Below are 27,292 nucleotides of genomic sequence, written 5' to 3'. Positions count from 1 at the left end.
TTATCTTATTTGATCTTCATCTCAGCTCTGAGTTAGGCATGGCAAGATTTATTATCTCCTTGCAACTGCAGAAAGTGAGTCTCAGAGAAGCTAGTAATTTATCCAAGGCCCCACGATGCGTTGGTGCTAGACTCAGGGCACCTGTTATCTGTTTAGAGCATTTCTATCTACAGCTGGGGAAAAAAGATGGTAAATTGGAACTCAGTGCAATTGCAACAAATTCATTCTTGTTAGTGATTCTAGGGAAGTGGTGATTGAAAGTAGTTGAAAAACAGAAGGGCATTCTGACCTATCTCAGGCATCTCTGCACCTCCTGGTACCTCTCTTCTGACAGCTCTGAGGTCCAGAAATACCCTATTCTCTCCTAGCAACACAAATCTCTCTGCTGTTGGGGACCTCCACCAAGACAGCCTGTGGAGCAGTACTGTCTCTCCATCCCTCTCTGCACTGCCAGAGTTTTCTTTTAGAGGTACTGCAGGTGTCAACCAGGTGTATGGAGGACAGCCATATAACAGAGTTTACACCGGGATGTAAATGTGTAATTAGTTATTCTAGGAGTATGTTAAATTAAAAAAAAACTTGGTTATGATACTGAATGGATTTTGAATTGGTGGAATTTCAGGGGGATGAGTGGCCAAGTAAATACCATTGGGTTTAGGGAATTCTTTTGGCATAAAGCACTCTTTTAATTGCTGTGGTGGGCAACATCTTTGTCTAGCAGGAAACTCTGCCTTTTAATATGGTTAAAAGATCACGGTAACAAACTACCATTAATTATGCACCTCCGATGTCTCCGGCTCTCTGCTGGGAGTATTACCTGCATGACCTAATTCAAGTCTTCTAACGACGCTGTAAGTAAGGGCTGATGGTCCTCATTTTACAGATGATAATAGTAAGAGCTGTGTTTTGTTTTTTGTTTTTTTTTCCTTACACATGTACAGGTATTTCTGAAAAAATATTTAGTGGCTCCTAGCCTAGGTCTGTGTTTTCTGAACAATTCAACTGCATTCCATTTTTTGATTTTTGCCATATATGCATACTACATGTATTATTATATACTTAATTTCCCCCTTTAATTGTTTCATTTTATTTTAAACGGAACTTTATAGTATTAAAAGTTCTCATTTTGTTTAGCATTTACTATGTGTAAGGTAAGATATGAGCTTTTGTAAGACTGAATAAATTGACAGAGGTCACATACCTAGTAATAAGAATTAGACTTCAAACCCCCAAGCCCTATGACTTCAAAGTTAGTGATTGGTGATCTTTTTAATACTGCTTCTTCTTTTGCCTGCAGTTCTGTCATTAAAACTTTTTCTTCTGGGCAGAGAGGCTACTGGGGATGTCATTTATTTATCTTCCCGGCCCCCCCCCCCCTTTTTTTTTTGTCTTCTTAGGGCCATGCCTGTGGCATATGGAGGTTCCCAGGCTAGGGGTCTAATAGGAGCTGTAGCCGCTGGCCTATGCCAGAGCCACAGCAATGCGGGATCCAAGCCACGTCTGCAACCTACACCACAGCTCATGGCAACGCCGGATCCTTAACCCACTGAGCAAGGCCAGGGGTCAAACCCGAACCCACAACCTCAGGGTTCCTAGTCGGATTCGTTAACCACTGCGCCACTCTCTCCCAGCCCACGTTTAATCAAATCATTTACTACAGGGAGTTCTTTTGCAGTGCAGGGGGTTAAGGATCAGCATTGTCACTGCAGTGGATTAGGTCATAGCAGTAGCACAGGTTCCATCCCTGGCCCAGGAACTTCGATATGCTGCAGGCATGGCCAAAAAAAAAAAAAAAAAAATCAATTAGGACAAATTTTTTAAAATATGTTGACTAATATGTTTTATATATTCTATAATCATATATAGTAAAATATTCACTATAGTGAAGTGATTATATATTAAGAAAAAACGAACGTATACATAGATGGTATGTTCTGAGTTTGGAAGGAAAAATGCATCATTAGGTATAATCTGGAAGAATATTTACCAAGATATTCAATGGTTATAATCCTATAGTAGGATTAAAGTTTGGAAGTGAATAGCTTTTGATGATGACGATCATCTCTCCTGCACTTGTTCTAATAAGTGTAATTGACTACCCCACCATTTTTTCAGGGGAAATTTTTCCCCTCCCATTGTTTGGATGGGACTTCCACGCAAAGCACACTGCCCCACTGCTCCTAAGAAATGGACACATGACCAAGCCTGGACCAATCAGTGCCTGTGTGAATGGTCTGTGTGAGGGACGAACTAAAGTGCAGGTTGATGTTAATGTCCCTTCAGCAGTGCTTTGTCCCATCTCATGGTGGACTTGCATTTGTGCTGGGCAGTTTCTGGCATAATGACCACTTCCCACCTCAGGCACCCATGTCTTTCCATTATCCTATGGGAGACTTTTTCTCAGCACTCAGCCCAAGTACAAAGTGCCCCCAAGAGCTGGGATTAACTCCCTTGGGGACAGTTCTCAATCAGTTAGGGATGGGAGTCTGTGCACAAATTGCCTCCTAACTCCCCTAGCTCCTAGTAGGAGAATTCTGACCTGTGTTCCACATGGCGCCTCAGGGGGACCCAGCAGGCTTGAACTCCAGTTGCCCACAGTGGTAACTCTCTTCCTGATAACCTGTTGACTTTTCTCCCCTCTGTCAAACTTCCCTTGCTATCTCACCTGTGCTTTCTGGTGGCACAACTTCTACATGAGAGTCTGAAAACCAACAGATGGGCCAACAGAGTCCAAGATGCAGAGAGAGGGTCCTGATGCTACAGGCAGTCTGGAATCTGGCCCACCTTGAGGTCGGCTCCATTTTGACCTTGACTTAGCCATAACTTGGTACCTAGAGCCTCACCTAGTTTTGAGTTGGTTTTCTGTCCTCGGCAAGCAAAAGAGTCCTGGGGGGATGTGTTTATTTTCTTATTTTTGCTTATTCATTTCTATAATGTAATGTAAAAATCCCCAAATTTTAATGCAAAAAAAAAAGTCAGAATAAAATTCTAAAGGAAAAAAAATTGAAAATATCATTGACTATGTCACCTAAATAGCCCATGTGGGGGCACAGTCCACCTTTTTCTCTTAGTATCAGTGAAACCAGGCCTTTGTGAAACAATGGGATCATTGAACCATGAGCCTTCATAGGCAATCACCCTCCCCAAATGCTCCCACAGTGGTGAATGACAGAGGGTGTTTCCTTTGTCAGCTCCACCAATCATCCTGACTCTTAGAATGGTTTGGATGCTGCTTCTCATTTGGCCCAAAAGCTGTGCCCAAGTTAATGACTTGGAAAAACATGTCATCATCCATGTAATCTGCAGAAACCAGAGAGAACCCTGAATCCAGTATTTGCACTGCAGAGAAAGCAGTCACAAATCCCAGACATTTTAACAATGTTTGTATTATTTCTCACAACTATTTAGTTAAATCCTTTGTAAACAGATGGGCCTATTTGTTTGGCCCTAATAGTATGAAATTTGGATATGCACACACTGAAATTACAAATATTTGCATTTTCCAAATAATAGTCTTTCCATTAAAAAAATTCCTTTATGCTAGAAAGCTGGCTTAGTCTTTATGGAAACATACTATGGCTTTTTGTTCCCATGGTTTTTTATATCCAGAGGCATTCACAGATTGCTTGGTACCACTGGGAAGAGGAGTGGAAATGAACCACAGAGCACTGTCACCCTCTTCTCAGCTCCATGTCTGCATCTTGAGGCAAACCTCAAAGACTAAACAAAATTTGTCCAAATCAGATAATTCCAACTTTCAAAAATGTGCAGTTTCTTTAAACTGTAATTCCACATTTAGGAATCTACACTAAGATCCAAATTAGAGATGTAAGCAAAAATGCATAGAGATGGGTATGTAGCACAGAAGTATTTGTAATAAATATTGGAAACAGTTCAAATGCACAATAATTATTACATTGTGATATATTCATATCATGAAAATCTGTGCATCATTTAAGATGATAATGTAGATTCCATGGCAGTGGGCAATATATCAACAACATAAGTGAAAAAAGGCAGATTACAAAAGACTGGGAAACAACATAAGTGAAAAAAGGCAGATTACAAAAGACTAGGAATAGCATGATCTCAATTTTGTTAAAACAAAAACTACATCTTTATACACATGAAAGTTTAGAAGGGCTCATACCAAAATATTAACAGGATGTATTTTGGAGTATTGGAAATGTGTATTTTATGTTCTTTTTTTGGACTTTTTCATGTTTGCTTTAATGAATATATTTTATCTTTATAATTAAAAATGAAAAAGGATAAAAAGACAAAATATGGTTTAGAGAATGTGTTAAGGTGACATAAGAAATCAAGGTTATTCTATTATTTTCAGGTCACTCATTCAAAGTACTAAGGGCCTGGAGTTCCTGTCGGGGCTCAGGGGAAATGAAACTGACCGTCATCCATGAGGATGCAGGTTCCATCTCTGGCCTTGCTCAGTGGGTTAAGGATCTGGCGTTGCTGTGGTTGTGGTATAGGCTGGCAGCTGCAGCTCTGATTTGACCCCTAGCCTGGAAACTTCCATGGGTTCAGCTCTTCAAAGACAAAAAAATAAATAAATAAATTTAAAAAAATACTAAGGGCCTACTGTATGTCAGTATAAGTAGAAATACAGAGGCTTTAGAAAATAAAACTCGGAGTTCCCACCGTAGCCCAGCTGGTTAAGGATCTGGTATTGTCTGTGTGGCAGCTCAGGTCGCTGCTGAGGTGTGAGTTCAGTCCCTAGACTGGCACAGCTAAGGATCCAGCATTTCCAAAGCTATGACATAGGTCACATCTGTGGCTCAGATTTGATCCCTGGCTCAGAAACTTCCATATGCCGTGGGTGCAGCCAGGAAAAAAAAAAAAAAAATTAAATTATTTTGCCTTTGGAGGCTTCACAGTTTGTGTTTTTTTTTTTGTTTTTTTTTTTTGGTTTTTTTTTGGCCAGGCCTGTAGCATGCAGAAGTTCCGGGGCCAGGGATCAAACTCTCACCATGGTAGTGACAATGCCAGATCCTTAACCAGCTGAGCCACTAGGGGACTCCTGGAGTCTTCACAGTGTAGAACAGCATTGTCCAATAGAATGTTCTGGAATGATGGAAATGTTCAAGCAGCTATTGGACACTAAGAATGTAGTTAGTATGTTTGAGGAATGGAATTTTACATTTAATTTTAATTAATTTAAATATATGTTGCTACTTGTGTCTAGTAACCTCATAGAAGAAAAGACACATGAAAATAATTATAATACACTAGTGTTAGAGAACCACAGAGAATGGAGATATTAACTCTGTTCATAAAAAGCCTCTGAGAGAAGATACATTTTGGGCAATGAGTCTAAAGGTATCATTAGGAATTCACTCTGGAGGGAAGAGAATTTCAGGCAAAGGATATTGTAGATGCCAAGGCATAGAGTCATGACTGTGCCTGGCATGTTTAAGAAAAAGGAGTTCCTGCTGGGGCTGAGCAGTAAAGAACCTTACTAGTATCCATGAGGACTTAGGTTCGATCCCTGGCCTCGCTCAGTGGGTTAAAGGAACCATCGTTGCCATGAGCCGCAGTGTAGGCCAAAGCTGTGGCTCAGATCTGGTCTTGCTAAGTGGCCGGCAGATGCAGCTCCTATTCGACCCCTAGCCTGGGAGCCTTCATGTGCTGCCATTGTGGCCCTAAAAAATAAAAAAATAGAAAGCAAAGAATAAAGCAAAACAAAAAAGGACACCAGAAAAAGCTTACGTTGCATCAAGAAAGTTGGGGAGAATAAAATTTGGCCAACAAAGCCAGTAATATTAAGATCTAGAGCAAGGAGTCGTTTTGTTACATCTCTAGGAAATAGTGTCAATCAAATCCTGACTAAAACCCACTATCTCAAGGTAGGAGCTGTTATTCTGTGCCAAGCACTATACCAGAAGTTTTCTATGCTTTATCTCCTTTAATCGGTACAGAAACCCCATTTGACTAAAAGGGAAAGCAACACTTAGAGGCTAAGTAGCTGCCGAAGAGCACATGGCTAGTAAGGGACGGAACTTAGATTCAAACTCTTGACCCGTTCTAAAGCCCTATTTTCACTACTTCATGTTACCCCCATTCAGGAATATGTTTGGATAGAATATTTAAACACTCTGAAATGGAATGCAACCCTAAGAGATTATTTTTAAAGATATCACAGATCATTTCTGACCTCTAATAGTGACAACCCTGGGGACGACTGCCACCATGATTAATGAACTCTGGGTTGTCTGTCAAAGACAGAGATGGCAGACTCTTCCAGGCCGTTATTTGATATGACCTCATGCCATACCGAATGCTGCAGATTTCTAGAACCAAACAGTACCAAGTTTGGTGCCACTGACCTTGGCCCCACTAGGCCCAATTTACAAGGGTACCAATCATCTGATTCTGTCATTTGGACAGTGCCCTTGTAAATTGGGCCTAGTGACACTGTCTCCTAGAGATGTAACAAAATCTGGAAACCTATCTACACACCGGTATAAAAGATCTTGAATTTTCAAGGTCCCATTTGCTGGACCAGTGTATTCACCATTATGTCTTTCTGTACCTTGCTCAGATTTGACTCAATAGCCTTGAGTTAACTCTGTCAACTGCCTAGACAGTAAAGCTTTCCCAGCATCTGTTCTGCTCCACTTGTGGGGAATCCTGCTAGGTTTGCATGTCGTTGAACTCAAATTCCCCTCCCCTGTCACTAATTGGGATCGTAACAGAAGGCCAAGGGTAATAAGAACTTTCAAGAAAAACAATAGAGGGGAGTTACTGTCGTGGCGCAGTGGTTAATGAATCTGACTAGGAACCATGAGGTTGCAGGTTCGATCCCTGGCCTTGCTCAGTGGGTTAAGGATTCAGCGTTGCCATGAGCTGTGGTGTAGGCTGCAGACGCGGCTCAGATCCCACGTTACTGTGGCTCTGGCATAGGCCCAGCTCTGATTTGACCCCTAGCCTGGGAACCTCCATATGCTTCGGGAGTGGCCCTAGAAAAGGCAAAAGGACAAAAAAAAGTAGAGATTCTTCTTTATTAACACTATAGAAAGTATCTTGTGCCCCAGGTATTAGAAATCTTGTACTTCTAAGAATGAATACATTTGGGAACTGACCTCTCTTTCAAGGTTGGTTTCCCCATCTTTGGGTTTGGGAACTTTGAGCAGAAGGATAAACACAGAAGACTTAAACTTGGAAAGTGATTACCATGTCATTATACCAAACATATGCAGTCATTAAGGCAGGGCTACTATAAGAATGATAAGAAAAGGGGACAGAGAAAAGAAGTGAATATGTTGCTTACCGGAAAAATATCAATGTTGTCATTATGGGAAAAGCAGAAATCAGAAAATGTCAGTGTCGTTTCCATTTAAATTATTTTACAGTTTAATGGACTTTGCAAGGAAGGGAGGGGGCAGAACATCATCGTATTTTCCAAAATTCTGTCCTCTAAAGGTTTTGATTAGGCCCTGGTTCCAGCCCAGCAGAGCTAACAGACAGAAACAGCAGGACTTTAGGAAGGAGGATTAGCCAAATATCAGTAGCTTGGATCCTTAATTAACTGAATTCATTTTTCTGAGTTCTACTCCTCAGAGAAAGACAGTCAAATAGATGTAGGCTTAATACTCCCTAATGAAAGTAGCCTGTTTGGTGAATATCCTCATTAATGAAAGCAGTAAGTTCTAGTTCTGATTTTTTTCCTTTAAAAATAGTTTATACACATTTCACATGAGTTTATACACATAATAATTACAACCTTTTTTTTAAGTCCATTCTTTTCCTTCACTTTTCTTTTTTCCACTTGCCTTTTACCCTCTTTCTCCTCTTTACTCACATCAGTGCCCATGCTCCTCTCCACCAGTAATCCTAGGGGTGTGTGTGTGTGTGTGTGTGTTTCCACATTTTACTAGAAAATCACACACACACATACACACACGAATGACGTTATACATACTTTAGTGCATATGCTGTTCTCATTCAGCACCAAGCCAACTGTATGGCTCTAAACCATTCTTTGTAAGGCTGCAAAAATCATTTCATGCTTTAGCCATACCATTGATCTAATGCAGGTATTTTTCCCCTAAGCTTCATTTATTAACTATGCTATAATAAATATTCTTGCATTGTGCTATTGTTTCTTTGGGATAGACTTCTAAAAGCGGGGTTGCTGAATCAAAAAATAGTGTGGTTGCTCTTTTTTTCCCTCTCTCTCTCTCTTTAAAAAAGAGATGATGCTAGAATTTGTCGTGCAAGCGACCTTGAACACTCATTTCTCTTTCCTGGACCTCTGCTTTGTCACTGGTAAAGCAGGTGTGTGGGACTATAGATGACCTTGAATATTCTTTGCAGCTTGTTTTAAACTTCTCTGCTTCTGCGCCTGCGCCCACTGCCCTGTGTTTTGCTGCAGTGAAGTGAAAATCATCACTACTGCTGACTCAGGAACAAGCGTCCTGCTTGTCTCAGTCTAGGGATTTTGAACCTATATTTTGCATGCAGACTAGTTACTTAGCTGAATAACTGATGTCCAAGTACAGACTCTTCTGAAATGCTATGGTGAAGGAAGCTTGCCCTGATTAGGTTGTGTCTCCTTGATACCTGAGGTCCAAATGAGAGCTGGACAGTGAAGCTGATTACAGAGCTCTAAGGTTCTGCCGTGTATGTTGAGATTTACCTTGATCTAAACAGGATATGCTCACAGCAGCCTCTGTTTGAGTACGTATTAAGGATGCTCCCAATTTTCTTTTAATGAAGATAAATACTTGATTATTGCCTGACCAAACCACTGAATGAGAAGGGAAAATGTTGCACAATGATTATCTACTTTGTCAGGCTTTCTATTCTGTGCATGTCTACCCAAGTAAATCTCCTGGACCAAGGAGAAAGAACTGTTTTATTTGCCAATTCTGAAGGGCTTCAAACAGATAATTCTTGCAGTCTGAATAATAACAATCGCTAATTGAAAGCATACCAGGCAGCCAGCCTCAGTCTAGGTACTTCACATGCATGCTCTGATATAATCTACAAACAGCCACATTGTTGTTATCCTCATTTTACAGATAAAGAATCCCCCACCCCACCCCAAGGTCACAGAGCAATGAGGTGGTATAGTCTTGTCTGCAGTGCCCACATTCTTAACACACAACACTGCAGTGGAAGCAAACAGGAGTAGACAAGTGGGACAAAAGTACTGCATAGCTTCTTGATTACCTCGGCAATGTCAGCTGAAACCCACACTGAGCCCTGGCATCCATCGTCTATAGAATATTTAGGTGTTTATAGCTCCCATATCAAAATCACCTGAACACAGAGACTCTGCGGACCAGAGTCAACAGAGATGGGCTCAGAGCCCACTGACCTTAGACAAATTTCGCCCCCTTTCTGTCAAATTGGTGGGCAGGCATTTCTCACCTGCTGCCCTGAAGAAAGCAGAAGAAGCTGGCACCGCAAGCGCCAGGCTAACATCAGAACCAGGGTTTGTAAAACACTGTTTCCTCTCCCTCTTCTTGTCCTTCTGCAGAGGAGAGCAGCATCTTGAATGCAAAGGCTGCCCTCCTGCCTGGGTTCCAGTTTGCCCCCCCCCCCCCGCCCCCGTGTCTTGGCACAAAAACTGGTGTTAGGGCTTCCAGGGAAGGTCTCTTTTTTAGTAGACTCCCTTCCCCTCGCCTCCTATTCCGCTAGGTGGACACTGGTTTTCAAAAATAGCTATTTATTTGCTTAAATGCGGGGGGAGGGGGGAGCAGAGTGATCGAGGGCAAAATCAATTACTATTTTTCATCTTTGACAAAGTAATTAAGGCCGCAGTGACTGGCTAATTCCAACCGAATGGCTGCGCGGTGATGGATGCGGATTTACGGCCTGCTCGGCGACAGTGCTCAGAGCCCGATTATCACTCCAAACAGGCGGCTGAGGAGGGCGGGGGTGGGAGCACGTGTGACGGGACGTGAGCCTTTTCTTCTTGTTTTTTTAGTGCTGTGGCCCCCTCCTCGGCGCTTCTCGAACACTGACATACACAGGAGCACATGACTGGCTGCCCTGGGCTCCCTGCTCTCTCCTGCCTTCCCACCCCTACCCAGCCGCCAGGCTGGTGCCCGCCACTCGGCACTGGCACACTGTCTGGCTTCAGAGCGACCCCTCTAGGCTCCCCCTCCCTTCACCCTCCCTCCCCTCTCCATGCGGCCCCTCCCCTGTAGAATCCTGCGGCTGGAAGTGGGAGGAGGTGGAAAGCCAAAGCAGCGTCTCTGCCAACCCCGCTCCCCACCCCACAGCCTGCGCGTCAACCGCTTCCGAAGGACCTGACGCGCATCGTGCCCCACGCGGACACCTTGTGCGCACTTGGCCGGGGAGGGTCTGCCGGCAAAATGTCAGGCCCGGGGGCTGGGCCAGGACCTGGGGTGACTAGGGAAGCAGTACAACGCCTCCGCGCACTTCTCCTCCCTCCCAGCCGGGCCAGGACGTCAGTGCGCCCCCGAGTGTGGGTGAGCTGGCTGGATGCTCTTTGAGCACTCGGGACTAGGCGGGGGCGGCTCAAATGCAAATTGAGAAAACTGACCGGAGACTTTTGGAAGTCGTGACTCTCTCTTGGAAGTCCGCCCAGGGGCCGCAGAGGGAGGCCTACTCTGACCTAGGGGCCCGCCTTGTAGCACCGAAGTCTGGGACTGCAAAGCCTGCCCTTTACAGTTCTCGTGTCCTGGTCTGGCTCCTTGGAAATTGGGGATTGTTTTTCGAAGAAGCGCCCGGCAGAGCCCCACGGGCTTTCCCAGTGGCTCCCAGAGTTCAGGGTGTTTCTGAGCGCTCTCAGGGCCAAGGCAAGCGCCCCGGTGGGATTTCTGGCCCCACATGATCTCCGGACCTTCCTCCAGCGGGAGCCCACCGCAGTCCCATCCCGTCTCCCTTACTCTCCCCCCACCCCCACCTCGCTGGGCTTGGCTCTGAGCTGGCCCCCTGGGAGAGTGCACCTGCCCCAGACTGCCCGGGGTGCGAGGGGGTTGGGAGAGTCTCCAGGGTTCGAAAGCAACTTTCTGAGCCTCACTTTCTAAAGCTTTCAAACCAGGAGTTTCTCAAAGGTTGTTCTTAAGGCTAGATTCATGTAACGCTCTTGCGCGATTGTACAATATTGAGAGCTTAATAAATGTTAAATCAAAACTACAATAAAAAGGGGCCTGAAGCCCTCAAGGCAGCTCGCAAGAAAGGTCCCTTCAGGGAAACCGTCCTCCTTCCACAATCACGCAGACTGTGGGTCCCCAGCCGGCAGTCCTTGGAGGGACCAGGCGGCAGCGCCAGTGAGTGCGCTCGGGCGGCTCAGGAAGAGACAGGAGGGGCCCGAAGTAGTGCCCTGGGCGCCCGCTGCAATCTGCTGCCGCAGCCTCGCCCGCGGCCGCGGCATTGTCTTCCCGCCGCGTGGGGACGGCCCAGTCAAGTGCAACGGCGCCAACCCTGAGGCAGTGGACCCGGGTGCGGGCAGCAGGAAAGGGACAAAGTGCCTTCCGGAGCTCCCCATTCCCGGGGCCTGGAGTTCCCCGAACCAGCCCGTCCAAAAAGGAGAGAAGGGAAGCTTTTATTATCAATCCCCTGCTAGTCACCAAATTACACCTTCTGTGTAAAAGTGTTTTTTCCCTTTCCTGTGATGATACCCATTGCTTTGTACCAACAGAAAGTTCATCCTTTTATTGCCATGGCCACCCCTATCCCAGCCACAGTAGGGTGAAACGTCCTCTGGTGGCATCCCGCAGGGCCAGCCTTGCCACCAGGTTGTAGCCCATGATGATATGGAGGGTCTATAAGACCTTGTGCATCCAAATCATTTTTGGTCGTGGTGATTTTCTGTTTAGAGGGCGAGGAAGAAAGAATGGGTTTCCTTTGACTTTGAGAGTGTCCTAAGAACCAGATCCATGTTAGAAATAATTTCCTTTATATGTCTCTATAATGTTTTCAGAGCTTTAAAAAATACAATGAGAATAGTCTCAGTTTCACTCAGGAATTTATCTTAATTATGTTAGTCGGTATAAACTAGAAATGCAAACACTAGATCTTGATTTTAAAGTGAAAACCCAGGATTTTCCAACACTGGTTGACTGGGGGAGTAGGGCTGTGAGAATCCGAGGTCTGCATACATGCAAGGTGGGTACAGCCTTGTAATCACAGGACCCCTGTGCACAGCCATTGCAGAACGTGGTGCTTCATGCAGACCCTCCATCGTTTTCGGGATAATATTGCGGAACCCGCTGCCTGGAGAGGCAGCAATGGGATCTAGCCGAAAAGAAAGTCGGAAACATGACAGTGATTTAATTCCTTATCCCGCGCCCACCTCGGCAGCCCAATCCGCTCCATTGGTGGCTGCGTCTCAGCTTGGGTGCAGTGGGACGTGTCCCTCCCATGTTTCCTCTAATTAGGAGGAGGCAAACTTCTGCCATCCTCTCCCGTGGCTTCGGTTTAGTAATCAGACCCACATGAGTCACGCCGAACACGCAGCCCCCTCCCGCCCGAGTGACAACTGGCCAGCGTACTCTTGGCTGTTGTCCCTTTAAAGCTCGAATCCAAGGGGGTAATGATTTATCAAACTTGTATTATCAAGAAAATGTCAAACGAAGGGCACCTTGCTTTGCGCTGACGCAAACCCGGCCTTTCCCAAGGAGATATAGAAAGCGCCACTCTAGCTGGAGCCAAACCTAGTCTTGTCAATAGGTGGTTTCACTCTCTACCCGTTCAATCTGTTGCCAGTTTCAGACATGGTGAGTGTTTGCTTTTGTTCTTTTAAGAGAAAAGGGGGCTGAGAGGGTAGGAAGGGGAGATTCGTTTTGGATATTTCTTTGTGAAATGTGCCATACATTCTGGAAGGCTAAGAGAGGACAATTCTAGAAACCGTAGGTACATTGTATTTGTGAGCTTCACCTGTGGTCGGAAAGAATTTTCCGAGGCTGTGGAACTGAGGTAGGTGTCTCCCAACTCCGCTATTCCGGGAACTGTCCTCGGTGCTGAAAAGCCAGATGCCAGTACTGAAGAAGGTCGCTTTCCATCCTAGAGGCTCTATTAAGATAAGAATTCTGGCTGGAGCTGAGGTACTTAGATTTGGTGAAAATTAAGGAGTTCTGATCTGTGCATTGGTGAAAGAAGGTTAGATGAGAGGCGCGTGGTTGAAATTCGGGGAACACGATTATTCTTATAATAGTAATTATCAGTACTGATGTTTAGGAAACGCTGAAAGATGACATGAAAGGAAAAAAATAGATGGAAATACCACCACTGGCAGTTATTTTCATTTGAACTCCAACTGGAAGAAATCAAATGAAAATTAGTTGTGAGTTTTGGTTCCCAAGCAAGTATAGGGGCATGAAGGATATTAGATTGTTGTGAGTAGTTATTCTTGGGGAATGGGGAGGATCAAAAAGCTTCTCTCCCACGTTCCTTTAAATATCTGGGCGTCTGGAAGGTAGATTGTATAGGATAAACTCGGTTATTATCTTGTGTTTTAAATCTGGCTTATTATTGTTTTCATGCGGTTGTTGTTACTGTTATTTTGGTCACTATCCTTATCCCTACCTGGAGGGCAGGAGTCGGTTGTGGAGCTCTGGGATTCCCACATTGATTTGGCCTCAAACGCTCGCAGGTGCCAGGGCATCAGCTTCTGTGGCTGCAGCTTGTCTATCGCTTATTTAAAAAAAAGCAGTGTGCATTGTTGAATGACAAAGGAAATGGGGCGGAAAATTAAAGAATCTTTCTACAATGGTGATGGGGACGTGGGCACCCTACAGCCGTGATGTGAAATCCAAAGAGGGCGGGGAGCTCATGGCTGTAGGGCTATTTTCACCCTCCACCTCTCCTCTTTCCAAAAATTTCTGCATCTTTTCTTAGTTCACTCTCCATCAGGGAGGGGAATATTAGCTCTTTATGTCATCTGGTTATCGACGAGACAGACAGATTGAGAAATACTGATGTGTTTTTCTTGGAGGAGAAGGGAAAAAAAAATTCCAGGTTCCATTTGTTCGTCAGATATCGTGCCTGGATTTGCGTTGTGAACGTCTCTATAAGTAGTTACAGGTATTTTTAAGAGTCTCGTGCTCAACCGACTGAAGATAGTCGGGCCCCTGATACAGGTATTTTTAAAGCTGCTGTAAATTTTTTTTTTTTTTTTTTTTTTTTTTTGCACAAACTTCGCGTTGTGTTTGCAGGATTGCGGCGCTCCCCAGGAAATGAATAAACACCCAGCCAACAGTCTGGAGGCGGCGGTGGCGCCTGGCCACCACGATGGCCCGTGCGCGCCCAGGACGAGCCCGGAGCAGGAGTTTCCCGCAGCCGCCGCCGCACCGCCGCCGCGTGTGCCCAGGTCCGCTTCCACAGGCGCCCAAACTTTCCATTCCCCTGACGCTAGAGCCTGCGAGACCGAGCGACCCGGAGTGGGGGCTTGCAAACTCAGTAGTTCGCGGGCGCCGGCGGCCTCGGCGGCTCTGCGGGACTTGAGCGAGGCTCATAGCGCACAGGCCACCGCTCCTTCTGGGGTCGCCGGGCCCGGCAACGCACTGCACTGTAAGATTCCAGCCCTGCGCGGCCCAGAGGGGGACGCAAATGTGAGTGTGGGCAAGGGCACCCTGGAGCGGAACAATACCCCGGCCGTGGGCTGGGTGAATATGAGCCAGAGCACCGTGGTGCTGGGCACGGATGGAATCACGTCCGTGCTCCCGGGCAGCGTGGCCACCGCTGCGGCCCAGGTAAGCAGGTCGCGCTCGAGCCGAAACACCTCCTGCTCCCGCCGCGCGAGAGGCGAGCCGGGCCGAGGCGGGTTGCACGTGTGCTGATGGGGAGCCCGGTTGGCAGTGCCAGGTGATGGATGCGGGAAGCAGCTTTGGGGCTTCAGAAACTCGCACTGCGCTGGGGTCGCCAGTTTGGGGCACAAGGGCCGCAGCGACCCTGCCAAAGGAATAGGGACCTCGGAGCTGTCACTACCCGCCCCTTCCCAGCCTCAGTGGTAGCGGAAGTCCAAGTGCAGGCTCATGAAGCAGTTGAGGCATTCAGATTCTTAAATCTTTATGCAGACAGGATTCCCCCTCTTGCTAATGGCTGGATCTTTTTTTTTTTTTTTTCTCCAAAAAAAATATATATTCTTAATTAAGAAAAAGAGAAGAAAATACAGAGAAAAACCTGAGACGGTGGTGGGGATGGGGTGGATAATAATTTAAGTCCAGTAGGCTTTGCACAGTGAATTACATTTATCATATGAAAGCTCATTTAATGAGAGGTGGTTTACATGAGGCCATTCACTACTGAAGTTTAAGCCTTAGATCCTGTCTTTTCTCTGGGCCCTTCCAAAACCTAGTACCTAATTTTGTGTGTATACACTTTTCTTAAAGTGTCTCTCTCAATTGTATAGGTTTTAGGCCCCACAAACCTGGATTCACTCCTGCATTTGATCAGGACAGCCAGAGGCAAGAAAAACCCACAAAGCAAATTCCAATCCTGGGTTAGGGATGAAGTGACTAGGGGTGGCCCCTCTCTCACACCAGTTTTTAATCTTCTTCCACCTCCTTCCAGTCCCTCTCCCTCCTTCTCTGATTCCTCCTTCCCTCACTTCCCGTTTTCCGTACTTCAGCTCTTCCTTTCCCACTGCCCACATCTGCACTATCTCCTCTCCTTCCCTGGGCTCCGGGGCTAAGACTGTGTGTGTATCCGGTGGTGTGTGCTTGCACCAGAACATCTGCCCACATGAGATCTAGGGTTTATAGAGCCCTTCTTAGTTACTCTAATGTCTGTACACACACACACACACACACACACACACACACACACACACACACTTGTCCACACGCCTGCAAAGCAGGAGCTTAACTGTTAGAACAACTGGAACATAAACTTAGGCTTTCCTGCTGGCCTTTGCTTTGGAGGGTCTGCCTCCCGAGTGTTTGGCTGTGTGCATTAACTGCCCATGACACTTGTGCCCAGCAGTGTGACCCCAAGTGGAAGCAGAAAAAATTGTTTCCCTTGCCTTGCTTAACCTCCGCACTGCGGCAAAAGGAGCCAGAACTCCCACCCTTGCTAGCCCTGGAAGAGTGGGGGAAGGGGGAGGCTGGAGGTGGTATGTGTGGGGGAGGCGTTTAGCTAGCAGGATGTTAAAGATGTATAAAGCTGTTAAAGATGTATAGCTCAAGCCCCGCATTTGCCTATTTTCAGCTCTGCCCATCTTTCTTGTCTTTCTGACACCCCCCTCTGCCCTCCTCTCTCCCCAAGACTTCCTTCCCATCTTGGCAGCTGTTTCTCTACCCTCTGATGGCCTGTGGAACAGTGTAGACATGCCAGGTTGCTAGACTAGGAGGTGGAGGGTGACTGAGGAGATGGAAGCCGTGCAGTGACTCAGGTCCCAAGAAGCTTTGTGAGGTTCCCAGGTATACTGAACATTTCCCAAGTTTATTCAAAGCGGCTTCACCTGCAGCTCTTTCTGCGCAGCAGCGAGGCATTCCAGAACCAGGGACTGCCCTGTGAAAGCATCTTAGTGTGAGCTTGGAGAAGTGAGTCCCAAAGATCCATAGACTGCTGGAGCTGGAGAGTGCCTCAGGAGACAGTGATTCTGAGCCCCTCAGTTTACAGATGGGGACAGAAACGCTCAGAGAGAGCCAGTGGCTTGCCTGGGGTCACCCGGCTGGGTAGGAGTACAGTTTAGACCAGAACTCAAGGTTTCTGAGGTCTGGACTCTTTCTATACCTACTGTCTCTGTTCTCCCTCTTGTCTCACCCCCACATCTTCCTCCTTCCCATCTCCCTTGTCATAGTGCTGCAAGGTTCCCTCCTTCAATTAACAGACCAGGCAGGATCGACCGGTAGGCTTGAGAGAGAAAGTGAGCCTGGGGCTCCAGCTGGCTGGCTTCAGGCATTGCAGCTCTCTTTCTGGCCCTAGCACAGACTCCAACAAAACAAAGGGCTGAGGAAGGGGTGTGTTGAGGAATCAAGGGAGAGGGATTGGTTAGGAACCTGCTTGCTGGGGATTCCAGGCATGATATTGGGGGCCTGCTTGCCATATGAACTCTTGGTCAGGGGTTGGGGATGGAGGGACTTGCTTGCAGTCAACTTACAGGTTCAAGGTTTGGGGAAAGCTGCCTGCTGGTGTGACCTGACTGCAGGATTTGGGAAAGAGGGTTTCGGGTGTCTTTTAAAGATGGATCTTCAGATTGGAACTGGGAGCCTGCTTGCTGAAAGACTCTCAGTGCAGTGTTGAGGGGTTGGGGCCCTGCTTGTAGATGCATCTTCTTTTCAGAATTGGGGTCCTGCTTGCCGATGCATCCTCGGTTGAAAAGTGGGGGCCTGCTTGCTGGGAAGGAACCTCAGCAGAGGGGGAGGGGCGGAATGGGGGCCTGCTTGCGGACCTACCCGGGGCTGTTATCCGACAATGTGCTTTTCCGCCCCCAGGAGGACGAGCAAGGGGATGAGAATAAGGCCCGAGGGAACTGGTCCAGCAAACTGGACTTCATCCTGTCCATGGTGGGGTATGCAGTGGGGCTGGGCAATGTCTGGAGGTTTCCCTACCTGGCCTTCCAGAACGGGGGAGGTATGGCTTTTCCGCTCTTTCTGCCGGCACAGTGGGGCAGGGCGGGTACTTGCGGGTTGGGGGAGTGCCCTGGATGGGGGCTGAGAGGGGAGGCTCAGAGCAGCCTCCTCACTCTCCAGCTCCATCCCCTATAAGCATCCGTGTGAAGCATGTGAAGCGGAGGGCAGGAGCCCCTGTCACTGGTTGCCACTAGATCCAGGAAGGCTTTTATCTAGAGATGGAGCTCAGGGGATAGGAGGGTCCCCAAGATACCCCGACTGGTCCACCTTGGGAGGCTGTGTCCTGTTCAAGCGAACAATAGCACAGGGAAGTTCAAACCCTAATTTAGCCCACAAGTATGTCAGTGTCCACAGCTCTAAATGACTAGAGCCAGGAGCTGTTCGGTCCTTGACAGTGAATTAAAGACATTTTAAGATGATAATCTGGAAATCCCAGCCTACATAGAATACCTTGGAAATGGGGGTTTGGGGTCATGCAGAACGCAGGATGCAGGCAAACCGGAAAGTAGGAACACAGAGGGGCTGGCTGTGTGTGCTCTTGAAAATATGTTAGAAGTACCCACACACGTATATCTTCTTGGGCAAATTTGACTTTAGCAAAATCATTTAGGAAAAATGGTTTTCGTTTCATTTGTCCACATCGAGTACAAGGAAAGCTGTTTCTAAAATGAGGAGGATGCCAGTTAGGCATGTGCCAGCTGCCAGGTCTCGAGGATCTATTGTAGCTTTTCTGTACCCACCGAGAAGGGACCTGGCAGATTCAAGGTCCCTTTCGCTTGTCCTCCCCATGTTGAGGTACCGGAGGAAGGGCCAATCTAACTGAGAAGTCAAGTCTCCTCTAGGAGTAGGAAGTTGCACTGAGGATTCCTTCTTACAGCTTCTCAACTGGACCAAGGAGATTAGAAATGCGTCCCTCCCTCTATCGGTTAAGGCAGCTTAAGTTTGATTTTGGTTTCTGGGGTGCGCTGCAGGCACGGGGAGGAGGGACTGGTGCTGCATCAAGTGACAGTGAAAACGGGGGCGGGGGGGATATGTCAATACCCTCCCCCAATTCCAAATTAGGACACGCTGACAAGTATTTATGAGGTGAACAGAGCGTTTGCAATCAGGGGTGCCCTGAAAATAGAAGAACGCAGGCTGGTCACGCACATGCAGGTGCCCAGCTATGTTTCCGCCTGGTTCCCCACAGGGAGTCTCAAGACCAGGGTGTAGGCAGTGGGCCAGAGGTGCTGTGATAAGGCTTCCAGCGGCAGGAAGAGAGCCAGACACCCAGGATGGGGTGGGAGGGAATTCTAGTCTAGGGAGCAGGGCAGATTTGCAGCCCCACTGCTCAGCTAGACAAGTCAAAATGGCCCGTACCTTGCTCACCACGGACCTGGCGGCTCCAAGTTTAGGGAGGGGTGAGGGGGAGGCAGCCTCTTCCACACTGCACTGTGGCTCCAGGCCCTCCCTCTGTGCAGGTGGAGAGCTTGCTCCCAGGAGCAAAAAAGAAGGCTCTCACCATCCATGTCTTTCTCGAAAACACTTTCAGGAAGAGTATAGAGCAATAGCCCTGGTTTTACTCCCCAGCAACTCATAGCCTTCCTTGTCTAGAGAGGGAGAGGACTGGGCAGGAAAGGCCCTTCCAGCAAGAAGAATGGACAAAAGAAAGATCTGCCTTCCTTCTGTGGGGTCCAGTGTTCTGGGCTCTGGCATCTCGAGTCCAGAATTGGTTCTGGCTCTGCAACAGCACTTTCCAGTCCAAACCTTTTCAAAGATCATGGCTCTTCCCCAAGCTCCTCCCTAACTAACTCAAAGAATCCTTGACAATAAAGAACCTCAGAGAACTCTCAGCAAGTCTGTGGAGGCCTGACAGCTACTGTTGCCCTCGACTGGGGGTTCTGGGGGATAGAGAGATGAAGAATCAATCACGTCAGGGGCCCATGGTCTTGATAAGACACCCGCAGAAATATTGTCAAGTGCTCAGCGCCTGGGGAGTGGTACTGTGGGAAGACAGAGAAGGGAGACTTCCTGGAGGAGGAAGCATTTGAGTTGACCTTGAAGAATGGAAGGGACTTCTAAGATGGGGAAGGAAGCTGAGATGTGTGCGATGGCTACAGAAGTGGGAAACATGATGTCCCAGCCACCTGTCTGGCAGCACAGGCCCAACTCTGGTTGGCAGGTGTGCAGGTAACCAAGGGCCCAAATCAAGGGCTCCTGGAATCTAGCTTAGCAGATTATAGGTCCTTGATGGGCTGAGAGGCCAATAAGATTTCACCACATCTGGCTCCAGCGGTGAATGAGAGGTATGGATTTGTTAAACCCCGCAAGGGCTTAATTCGGGGACACAGAAGTCCTTGAGTAACAAAAAGAAAAAGAAAAGAATAAAACGCTACCAGCACACATCCCCTAGTGACCTATGAAATGAAATGAAAAAAGAATGTGTTTGCAAGATACTCTTGCACTTTGTGGAGGAGGGCTCATAAATGGTCCTGGGCACCCGTGGTTGAGCTGGAATACCAAATGCTCCCTGGAGAAGGAGAGGGAGCTGGCTCCGCCCAAGGGGGAAGGTGGACTGAGCTGGCTGGGCCTGGGGGCCCTCACCTCCCACTCTCTCTTTCCCAAGGTGCTTTCCTCATCCCCTACCTGATGATGCTGGCTCTGGCGGGGCTGCCCATCTTCTTCCTAGAGGTGTCCCTGGGCCAGTTTGCCAGCCAGGGGCCAGTGTCTGTGTGGAAGGCCATCCCAGCCCTACAAGGTGAGCCCCTCCCCCACCCCCAACCTCACAGCTTCCTCAGCCCTACCCTGGCCTCTCTGGCACCATGTGGCCCCAGGGAAGGAGACCTGCTTTGGTGATCAGAGCTCACCCCTTTCTTCTTGATTTGATCAATTCCACCTCTGGACCCTCTGAAAAATGGCCCAAGATCACCTCTGGCCTCGTTCTGTTCCTGGTAGAATGCCTGAATGTCACCGCAGACTCAGAGTCCACTCCATTATCAGTGTATCCATCCCTAAGAGGGGGCCATGCCCTTGGTCCCCACCCGGTGCCCAACTGTAAGAATTCCACGAGATTTGGAGGAAATGAAGCCCTGGAACTTTTGCTCCCACAGGTTGTGGCATCGCGATGCTGATCATCTCCGTCCTAATAGCCATATACTACAATGTGATTATCTGCTACACACTTTTCTACCTGTTTGCCTCCTTTGTGTCTGTGCTGCCCTGGGGCTCCTGCAACAACCCTTGGAACACGCCCGAATGCAAAGATAAAACCAAACTTTTATTAGGTAAGTTTGGATATACTCCTGCAAGGGGAATGATTCATTCATGCATTTAGTGAAGATTAACTGAGCACATTTATCAGATTTGCCAGGTCTTGTGCTGGGGGCTGGGGACACCAACCTCAAAAATACTGAATTGTAATATTTAAGGAACTCAGGGACCAGAGGAGGGGTAATCAAATTCTTGTTTGTTCATGAACAGCTGGAGTGTTTGTTAAAAATGTGGAGTAAATAGTCTGATTTACTCCAACCTGCATTTTGGTGAGGTCCCCAGGAGACTCGTCTGCATGGTACAGTTTGTAAAGCAGTGAGGTCTAGGGTCTAAGAGAGTGATGCATGTGCTCCTGGGGCCACAGGCCACAAAAGGCAGCCTAGGGGAGTTCCTGTTGTGGCTCAGTGGTTGATGAGTCCAACTAGTATCCATGAGGATGCAGGTTCGATCCCTGGCCTCACTCAGGGGGTTAAGGATCTGGTGTTGCTGTTAGCTGTGGTATAGGTTGCAGACGTAGCTCGGATCTCACATTTCTGTGTCTGTGGCATCAGCTGGCAGCTGGAGCTCCGATTTGACCCCTGGCCTGGGAATCTCCATATGCCATGGGTGCTGCCCTAAAAAGACCAAAAAAAAAAAAAAATGCAGCCCAGTGTTTGAAGTACACATGAGAGCAGATGCTTATACCGAGGACCTCTGTAAAAGTGTTCATAATGCAGTTCGTAGAAGAGGGGAAGGCTGCCTGGGGTGGCAGGGAGTGTTCCTGGGGAAAGACCCACTCAGACCTGAAACCCCTGGGACGCGGGGGCTTGGCGGAAGCTGTCAGCTAGTTGGGTCAAGGGCAAGAGAGCGATGGGGAGGAGGATCAGAGCAGAGTGGTTAGCAAAGCTCCTGGTCTCCAAGACGTTCTTGCCCCTGATGGTATGTGTGCTTGGGTCAGGTAACTTCTCTTTGGATCTTAGTTTTCCTCATTTGAACAATAGATGTATTAACAACATTCTTCATCTGCCTTACCTCACAGGATGGCTGTCAGGCAAAAAGAAATGGAGGATGTGGTATTGGTTGGAAAAGCATACAAATAGAAGGTGCTAGCATTACTTGCCTTGGAAGGCGCTGCTCTCTGTTGTTGTTGTTGTTGTCAGTGATGCAGTTTTTCTCTTTTTTTTTCCTTGGCTGCACCTGTAGCATGCAGAGGTTCCCGGGCCAGGGATTGAACCCGGGCCACAGCAGTGACAATCTGAATCCTTAACCACTAGGCCACCAGGGAACTCTGCACTGGTTGTTTTCATGAGCACCAGTGAGCAAGTGATTTATTCTTTCCCCAGCAGATCTGTTACTCCCTTGATGACAGATCTGGCTAAAGTCAGAACCCTGTGAAATTTCTGTGACTGGCTCTTAGCATTGGTCCCATAAACCACTTCTTTCGCCGCAACAGCGGCCATGCTGCAGAACTAGGACATTACTTAATGCTTTGAGCGTGTAAGAAAGATGATCCTTCCCTCCCACACCCCCAGAGAGATGCACATTGTTAAGGGGAGTAATTCACAAGCACATGCATGTATGCACACACCACGTCCAGCCTCCAACCGGAGAGGCTTTGGATGAGGCTGCAGGGGAGCTAAATCTGGAGACACGTGCCCATCAAATTCAAACCCTGGGCACCTGAAGTGCTCCAGAATGGGGGGATAGGGATTTGTGGGGGTTCTATGTGTGTGGCCCACTAGCGGAATGACCAAGATTAAGTGTCCCTAGACTCTCTGGGCCTCAGTGCCCTCATCTTTACCATCTCCATGTGGATGGATTTTTAACTCAGAACAGCTGTTCCCAGCCTAAGCTGCTACATATTCGAATCACCTGGGCAACCAGACAATCAAGACATCTCTTAGGGTCCAGCCCAGACCAAGTAAATTGGGCTAGCTGGGGATGGTGCCTAGAAATCTGCATTTTTAGTTCCTCCGGTGCACCCAAGGCTGAGAACCACCCAGCTCGTGTTGGCCCACATCCCTTAATTAGGCTCCCTCAACCATTTTTGGAATGAAATGCCATCCTTCTTTGCCCTGCAGTTCCTACCAGCTCAGGGCCACCTCTGCAAAACTGCTGTCTGACAGGATCCCACATGGTAAGGTACTGTTTGCAATAATCTGCTGCTGGAAGGGATTCTCAAAAATGGTTGCCATTTTGGCAAAGTGCATATTCCAGGAGGTGAGGTCTGGAGTGGAGAAAAATCTCAAGGTCATTCTGGAGCCCTGCCTGCCCTTTCCAGATTGTGTCTGGGAGGGAAGCCACTTTCCAGGGCTGTTGCTTTGATTCAGCCTCCCAGGAGGCTTCCCTGGGCATGTCCTCAGGACCACGTGGGCTGTGGTGAGTGGTATCCTGCAGCTGTCCCCCAGCAGGAATAGCAGTTCAGAAACCCTGTTAATCCTTGGCGAATGATATCCACTAATATTTGTGCAACACTTTAAGCCTTAATAATAATAACTAGCATCATTTACTGCCCACCAGGCATCATGGTAAACCCTTTCACTCATGTTACCAATATTAAGATGGACAACAAGCCAACATATGGGTTCAATGATTATTTCCATTTTACAGGTGAAAAATCTGGAGCTCATGGTCATGAAACCAGCTCTGTGGTAGACCTGGGATTTGACCCCATTTGCCTGCCACGGCTATAGTCCTAACCACAATCCTAAATGCTCCTCAGTCTATGAAGCAGCTTCATAAATGATGTCTCTGCTGTTCCTAATAAGAGTCCAGTGCCTCCCAAGGGGCAGGTGACATGATCACTGTTTTGCAGGTGGCAAAGTGGACTCTAAGCCTCAGAGGGTATTGGGCCAAATGTCTCAGGATAGAGCCAGTACTAGGATTTGGGTCTCATGACCCCCGACTCTGCTCATCCAGGGTTTCTGTTCTATCAGTCCTGCCAGAGTGACATCCAAGGGTTCCCTAACTGATGTTTGCAGCTGAAATTCTGTGGGGTTGAAGGAAAGCTTGTTTGGACAGTAGTTTGCCTTAGTAAATCCCCTTCTGGGGATCTATCTTTACACAGGCAAGGGCTCTATGAGGAAATTGCTCATTACAGGGAAAAGACTAGAAACAAACGTGTAACAAGTATCCAGTAATTCCATGGTAAAAATAGATTATAGTGCATCCATAGAATGGAGTATTCTGTAGCCAAAACTAGGGAAATGGTCAACGTATCACATTAAATGTAGAAGGATACAGATAGTAAAATAGTATAATTTCATTTTTACTAACAATATGTGCTGGCTAGAAAACATATAGGAAGGTGATACACCAAGAGTTACCTGGTGGATTTGGAGCCATTCTTTTTTTTTTTTTTCCTACACTTTCTATCATGGATACCTATTCATTTTACAGTGAAAGAATATGTATATGCATGTGTACATGTGTGTATGTACACATATATATAATGTGTGGATTTTTTTTACAGCAAGCTGAGCGTGTCGACTGGGACAGGCATGTGGGTGCAAGTGACCCTGGTTTTGTGGAGTTTTCAGCCTGCCTCACAATATCCTAGGGTCATGATAGGCAGAGTGAAAACATTACACAGCTAAGCTCCTTGTCAACTGGCGTAAACCATAAAAATCATGTCAGCCCTGAGCAGAGAGACAATGGATATTTTTCACTCCGATTATTCCCTGAAAGTGTATGGACAGGCTGGGCAGATCTTATCTCATTCTTAGCCAGAATGTAAACATTTTTTGTTTGTTAAAAATGGAGGTGTCGGAGTTCCCATTGTGGCACAGCAGAAACGAATCGGACTAGGAACCATGAGGTTGTGGGTTTGATCTCTGGCCTTGCTCAGTGGGTTAAGGATCTATTGTTGCCGTGAGCTGTGGTATAGGTCACAGATGTGGCTCGGATCCTGCATTGCTGTAGCTGTGGCTCCAATTTGATCCCTAGCCTGGGCACCTCCATGTGTTGAGAGTGCGCCCCTAAAAAGCACATACACACACAAACAAAATTGGAGGTGTTGGGAGAGTTCCTGGTGTGGCTTAGCGGGTTAAGAACCTGACTAGTATCCGTGAGGATGCAGGTTTGATCCCTGGCCTTGCTCAGTGGCCCAAGCTGTGGTGTAGGTCACAGATGCGGATCTGATGTTGCTGTGGCTATGGCAAAGGCTGGCAGCTGCAGCTCTGATTCGACCCCTAGCCTGGGAACTTCCATGTGCCACAGGTGCAGCCCTAAAAAGGGTGGAGGGAGGGAGTATCAGTCCCCCTACTTTCCTGGTACAACCCTTCCATCTGTTCTTTGCTTGGCTATCTGCACTTGACTGTGTTCCCTTACTGGGGCCAGGCTATTCTTTGCAGAAGTATCGATCCTTGAGAGTCCTGGGGTACTTGGAAAAGGAGATGATGGCCTGCCTTGCAGTGACACCGGTATCTTCGCAGCTCCACTGTTTTGCTGCACAAGTCCAGACAAAGATGTCTCAGGCAGCCTCCCAAATGGCCATTTTGAGAGGCTTGTTTTGGAAATGGAAAAACTGCTTCCCCTAATGCAGTGTTCCACCAATGACCTTCCAGGCTCACAGCCCCAAAACCACCCCACCTGGTGATAATGGGCAAGCCGATCCCAGGAGAGCCAGACTAGCTCCCCAGCCATTCTGACCTTCACTCACGGGGGGAGGGGTTTATCTCTTGGCTTCTCAGCACTGCTAGGGACATACTGCCTGGGAGCCCTGCCTCACCATACAGATGCCAGGCCCCTGTACCTGCTCCAGCCCCAGGCAAAAGCCCTGGCTCCGTCCATAGAAGCTGAATTGGCCACATTTCTAAGGTGTAGGTTTCTAAGAGAGGGTGTCTGCCTTAGGGCACTCAACCCTCCGGGTATCTGTAATGTTGACCGGCTAGTCCATGCCCTTTCAAGTGAGACCAGTGACTGTTCTGTGAAATTAGGAGCTAGCTGGGTCATTTCAACTGAGAACAACAGAAATACCATTTCTATTTCTGGAATGGCTTCATTTTCATTAGAACTTTAATTAAACGATTCCTTTTCTCCTTAGCCTTTCATGTGCTTTCACTTATTAATAATTGCCCGCGTAAAGAGAATCCCGCTCCAACAGCTTCCAATTCAGCACGATCCTTATCGCTGTTCTTTGTTCAGGGTTGCTGGGCCGAAGAGCTCGCGGTTGACGCGGCCCATGTTCGTAGCCTGCCAACCTGAAGGCGCAGTGCGCTCGGAAGCACACTTCTGCTGCCCAGTGGCGGGAAGGGATATTGCAGGTGGCTTGAGGCTGCGGGGAGCCCTGCTGCAGTGCCGCAGGGACGCTGTGACCTTGCACTGCTGCAGCAAGTGGTGATGCAGACATCCAGAGACGCTCTAGGGAAGCTGCTCACGTGCTTCTTGGTGGCACTTTGTCTTTCTTTCTTTCTTTTTTTAGGGCTGCACCTGGGCATATGGAAGTCTCCAGGCCAGAGGTCTAATCTGAGATGTAGCTGCCGGCCTACCACAGTCACAGCAAAGCAGGATCCGAGTGGCAGTTTGCGGCAATGTTGGATTCTTAACCCATTGAGCGAGGCCAGGAATTGAACCCTCATCTTCGTGGATACTAGTTGGGTTCTTAACTGGCTGAAACACAACAGGAACTCCTTGGTGGCAGTTTTGGAAGCAAGCGATTTGGCGTGTGTTAGCAATCTCTTCCTCTTAGAGTGTGGACATACTTTTTGTCAGGAGGGTGAGAAGTAGCTTCTCTGATTACTTACAGAAAAGAGATTTGGATGGTGCGTTAATTGTCTTCGTATAGTTGGCTGCTGGGGAAAACAAATGCTTCCTCCGTAAACAGTTGATTCTTATTGGGTCAGAACCCCCTGAAACTCTCTGTTATTTGATTAAAGAAGATAATATTGAATAAGAAGGTATTTTGAGAACTCTAAACGTGGTGGTTCTCTGAGTTCCCCTGTGGCGCAGTGGGTTAAGGATCTGGCATTGTCATTGCTGCTGCTGGGGTTATTGCTCTGATGCAGGTTCATTCCCTGACCCAGGAACTTCCACAAGCTGTAGGCACAGCCAAAAAACAAAAACAAAAACAAAACAAAAACCAACCTTGATGGTTCTCAACTGGGGGGTAAATGCTTCTGGCACCTAGTGGGCAGAGGTCAGGGATGTTGTTAATACTCTTCAGTGCATGGGAGTTCCTGTTGGGGCTCAATGGAAAGGAATCCAACTATATCCATGAGGACATGGGTTCGATCCCTGGCTTCACTCAGTGGGTTGGGGATCCGGCATTGCCTTGAGCTGTGGCATAGGTCATGGACACGGCTCCGATCCCACGTTGCTGTGGCTGTGGTGAAGGCCAGTGGCTGTAGCTCTGATTCAACCTCTAGCCTGGGAACTTCCAAATGCCATGCCTGCGGCCCTAAAAAACAAAAACAAAAACAAATACTCTGTAATGCATAGGACAGTTTCCCACCACAGAGAATTTTTCTGATCCCAAGCGTCCAAAGTACTGCTGTTTAGAAATACTTTAAATAACTAATCGGAGGGAAGGGATTTTTATAATTGCTGTTTTAAAT

At 47.5% G+C, this 27,292-nt stretch overlaps 1 protein-coding gene across 3 annotated transcripts in view; it reads left to right on the top strand.

Moving 5' to 3' along the window:
• SLC6A5 (solute carrier family 6 member 5) overlaps nt 1–27,292 on the top strand; it is a 95,205-nt gene that overhangs the window by 23,525 nt on the left and 44,388 nt on the right. Inside the window, exons 1-5 of one of the 3 annotated variants that reach the window (XM_021083251.2) lie at nt 12,647–12,713; nt 14,151–14,687; nt 17,373–17,511; nt 20,116–20,247; nt 20,600–20,773. In XM_021083251.2, the coding sequence (XP_020938910.1) occupies nt 12,711–12,713; nt 14,151–14,687; nt 17,373–17,511; nt 20,116–20,247; nt 20,600–20,773 (985 nt within the window). In that variant the 5' untranslated portion in view covers nt 12,647–12,710. Of the gene's footprint in view, nt 1–12,646; nt 12,913–14,150; nt 14,688–17,372; nt 17,512–20,115; nt 20,248–20,599; nt 20,774–27,292 lie in introns of those variants that run through there. The other 2 variants (XM_085011746.1, XM_085011747.1) reach the window with 2 other exon arrangements.

The sequence above is a fragment of the Sus scrofa genome, chromosome 2, assembly GCF_054392235.1.
Source record: "Sus scrofa isolate SSC_HxYL_T2T_F1_AM1 chromosome 2, Sscrofa_HxYL_maternal_Yorkshire_Landrace_v2.0, whole genome shotgun sequence".
NCBI classification, from domain to species: domain Eukaryota; kingdom Metazoa; phylum Chordata; class Mammalia; order Artiodactyla; family Suidae; genus Sus; species Sus scrofa.
This window is presented reverse-complemented; position numbering and strand designations above follow the sequence as displayed.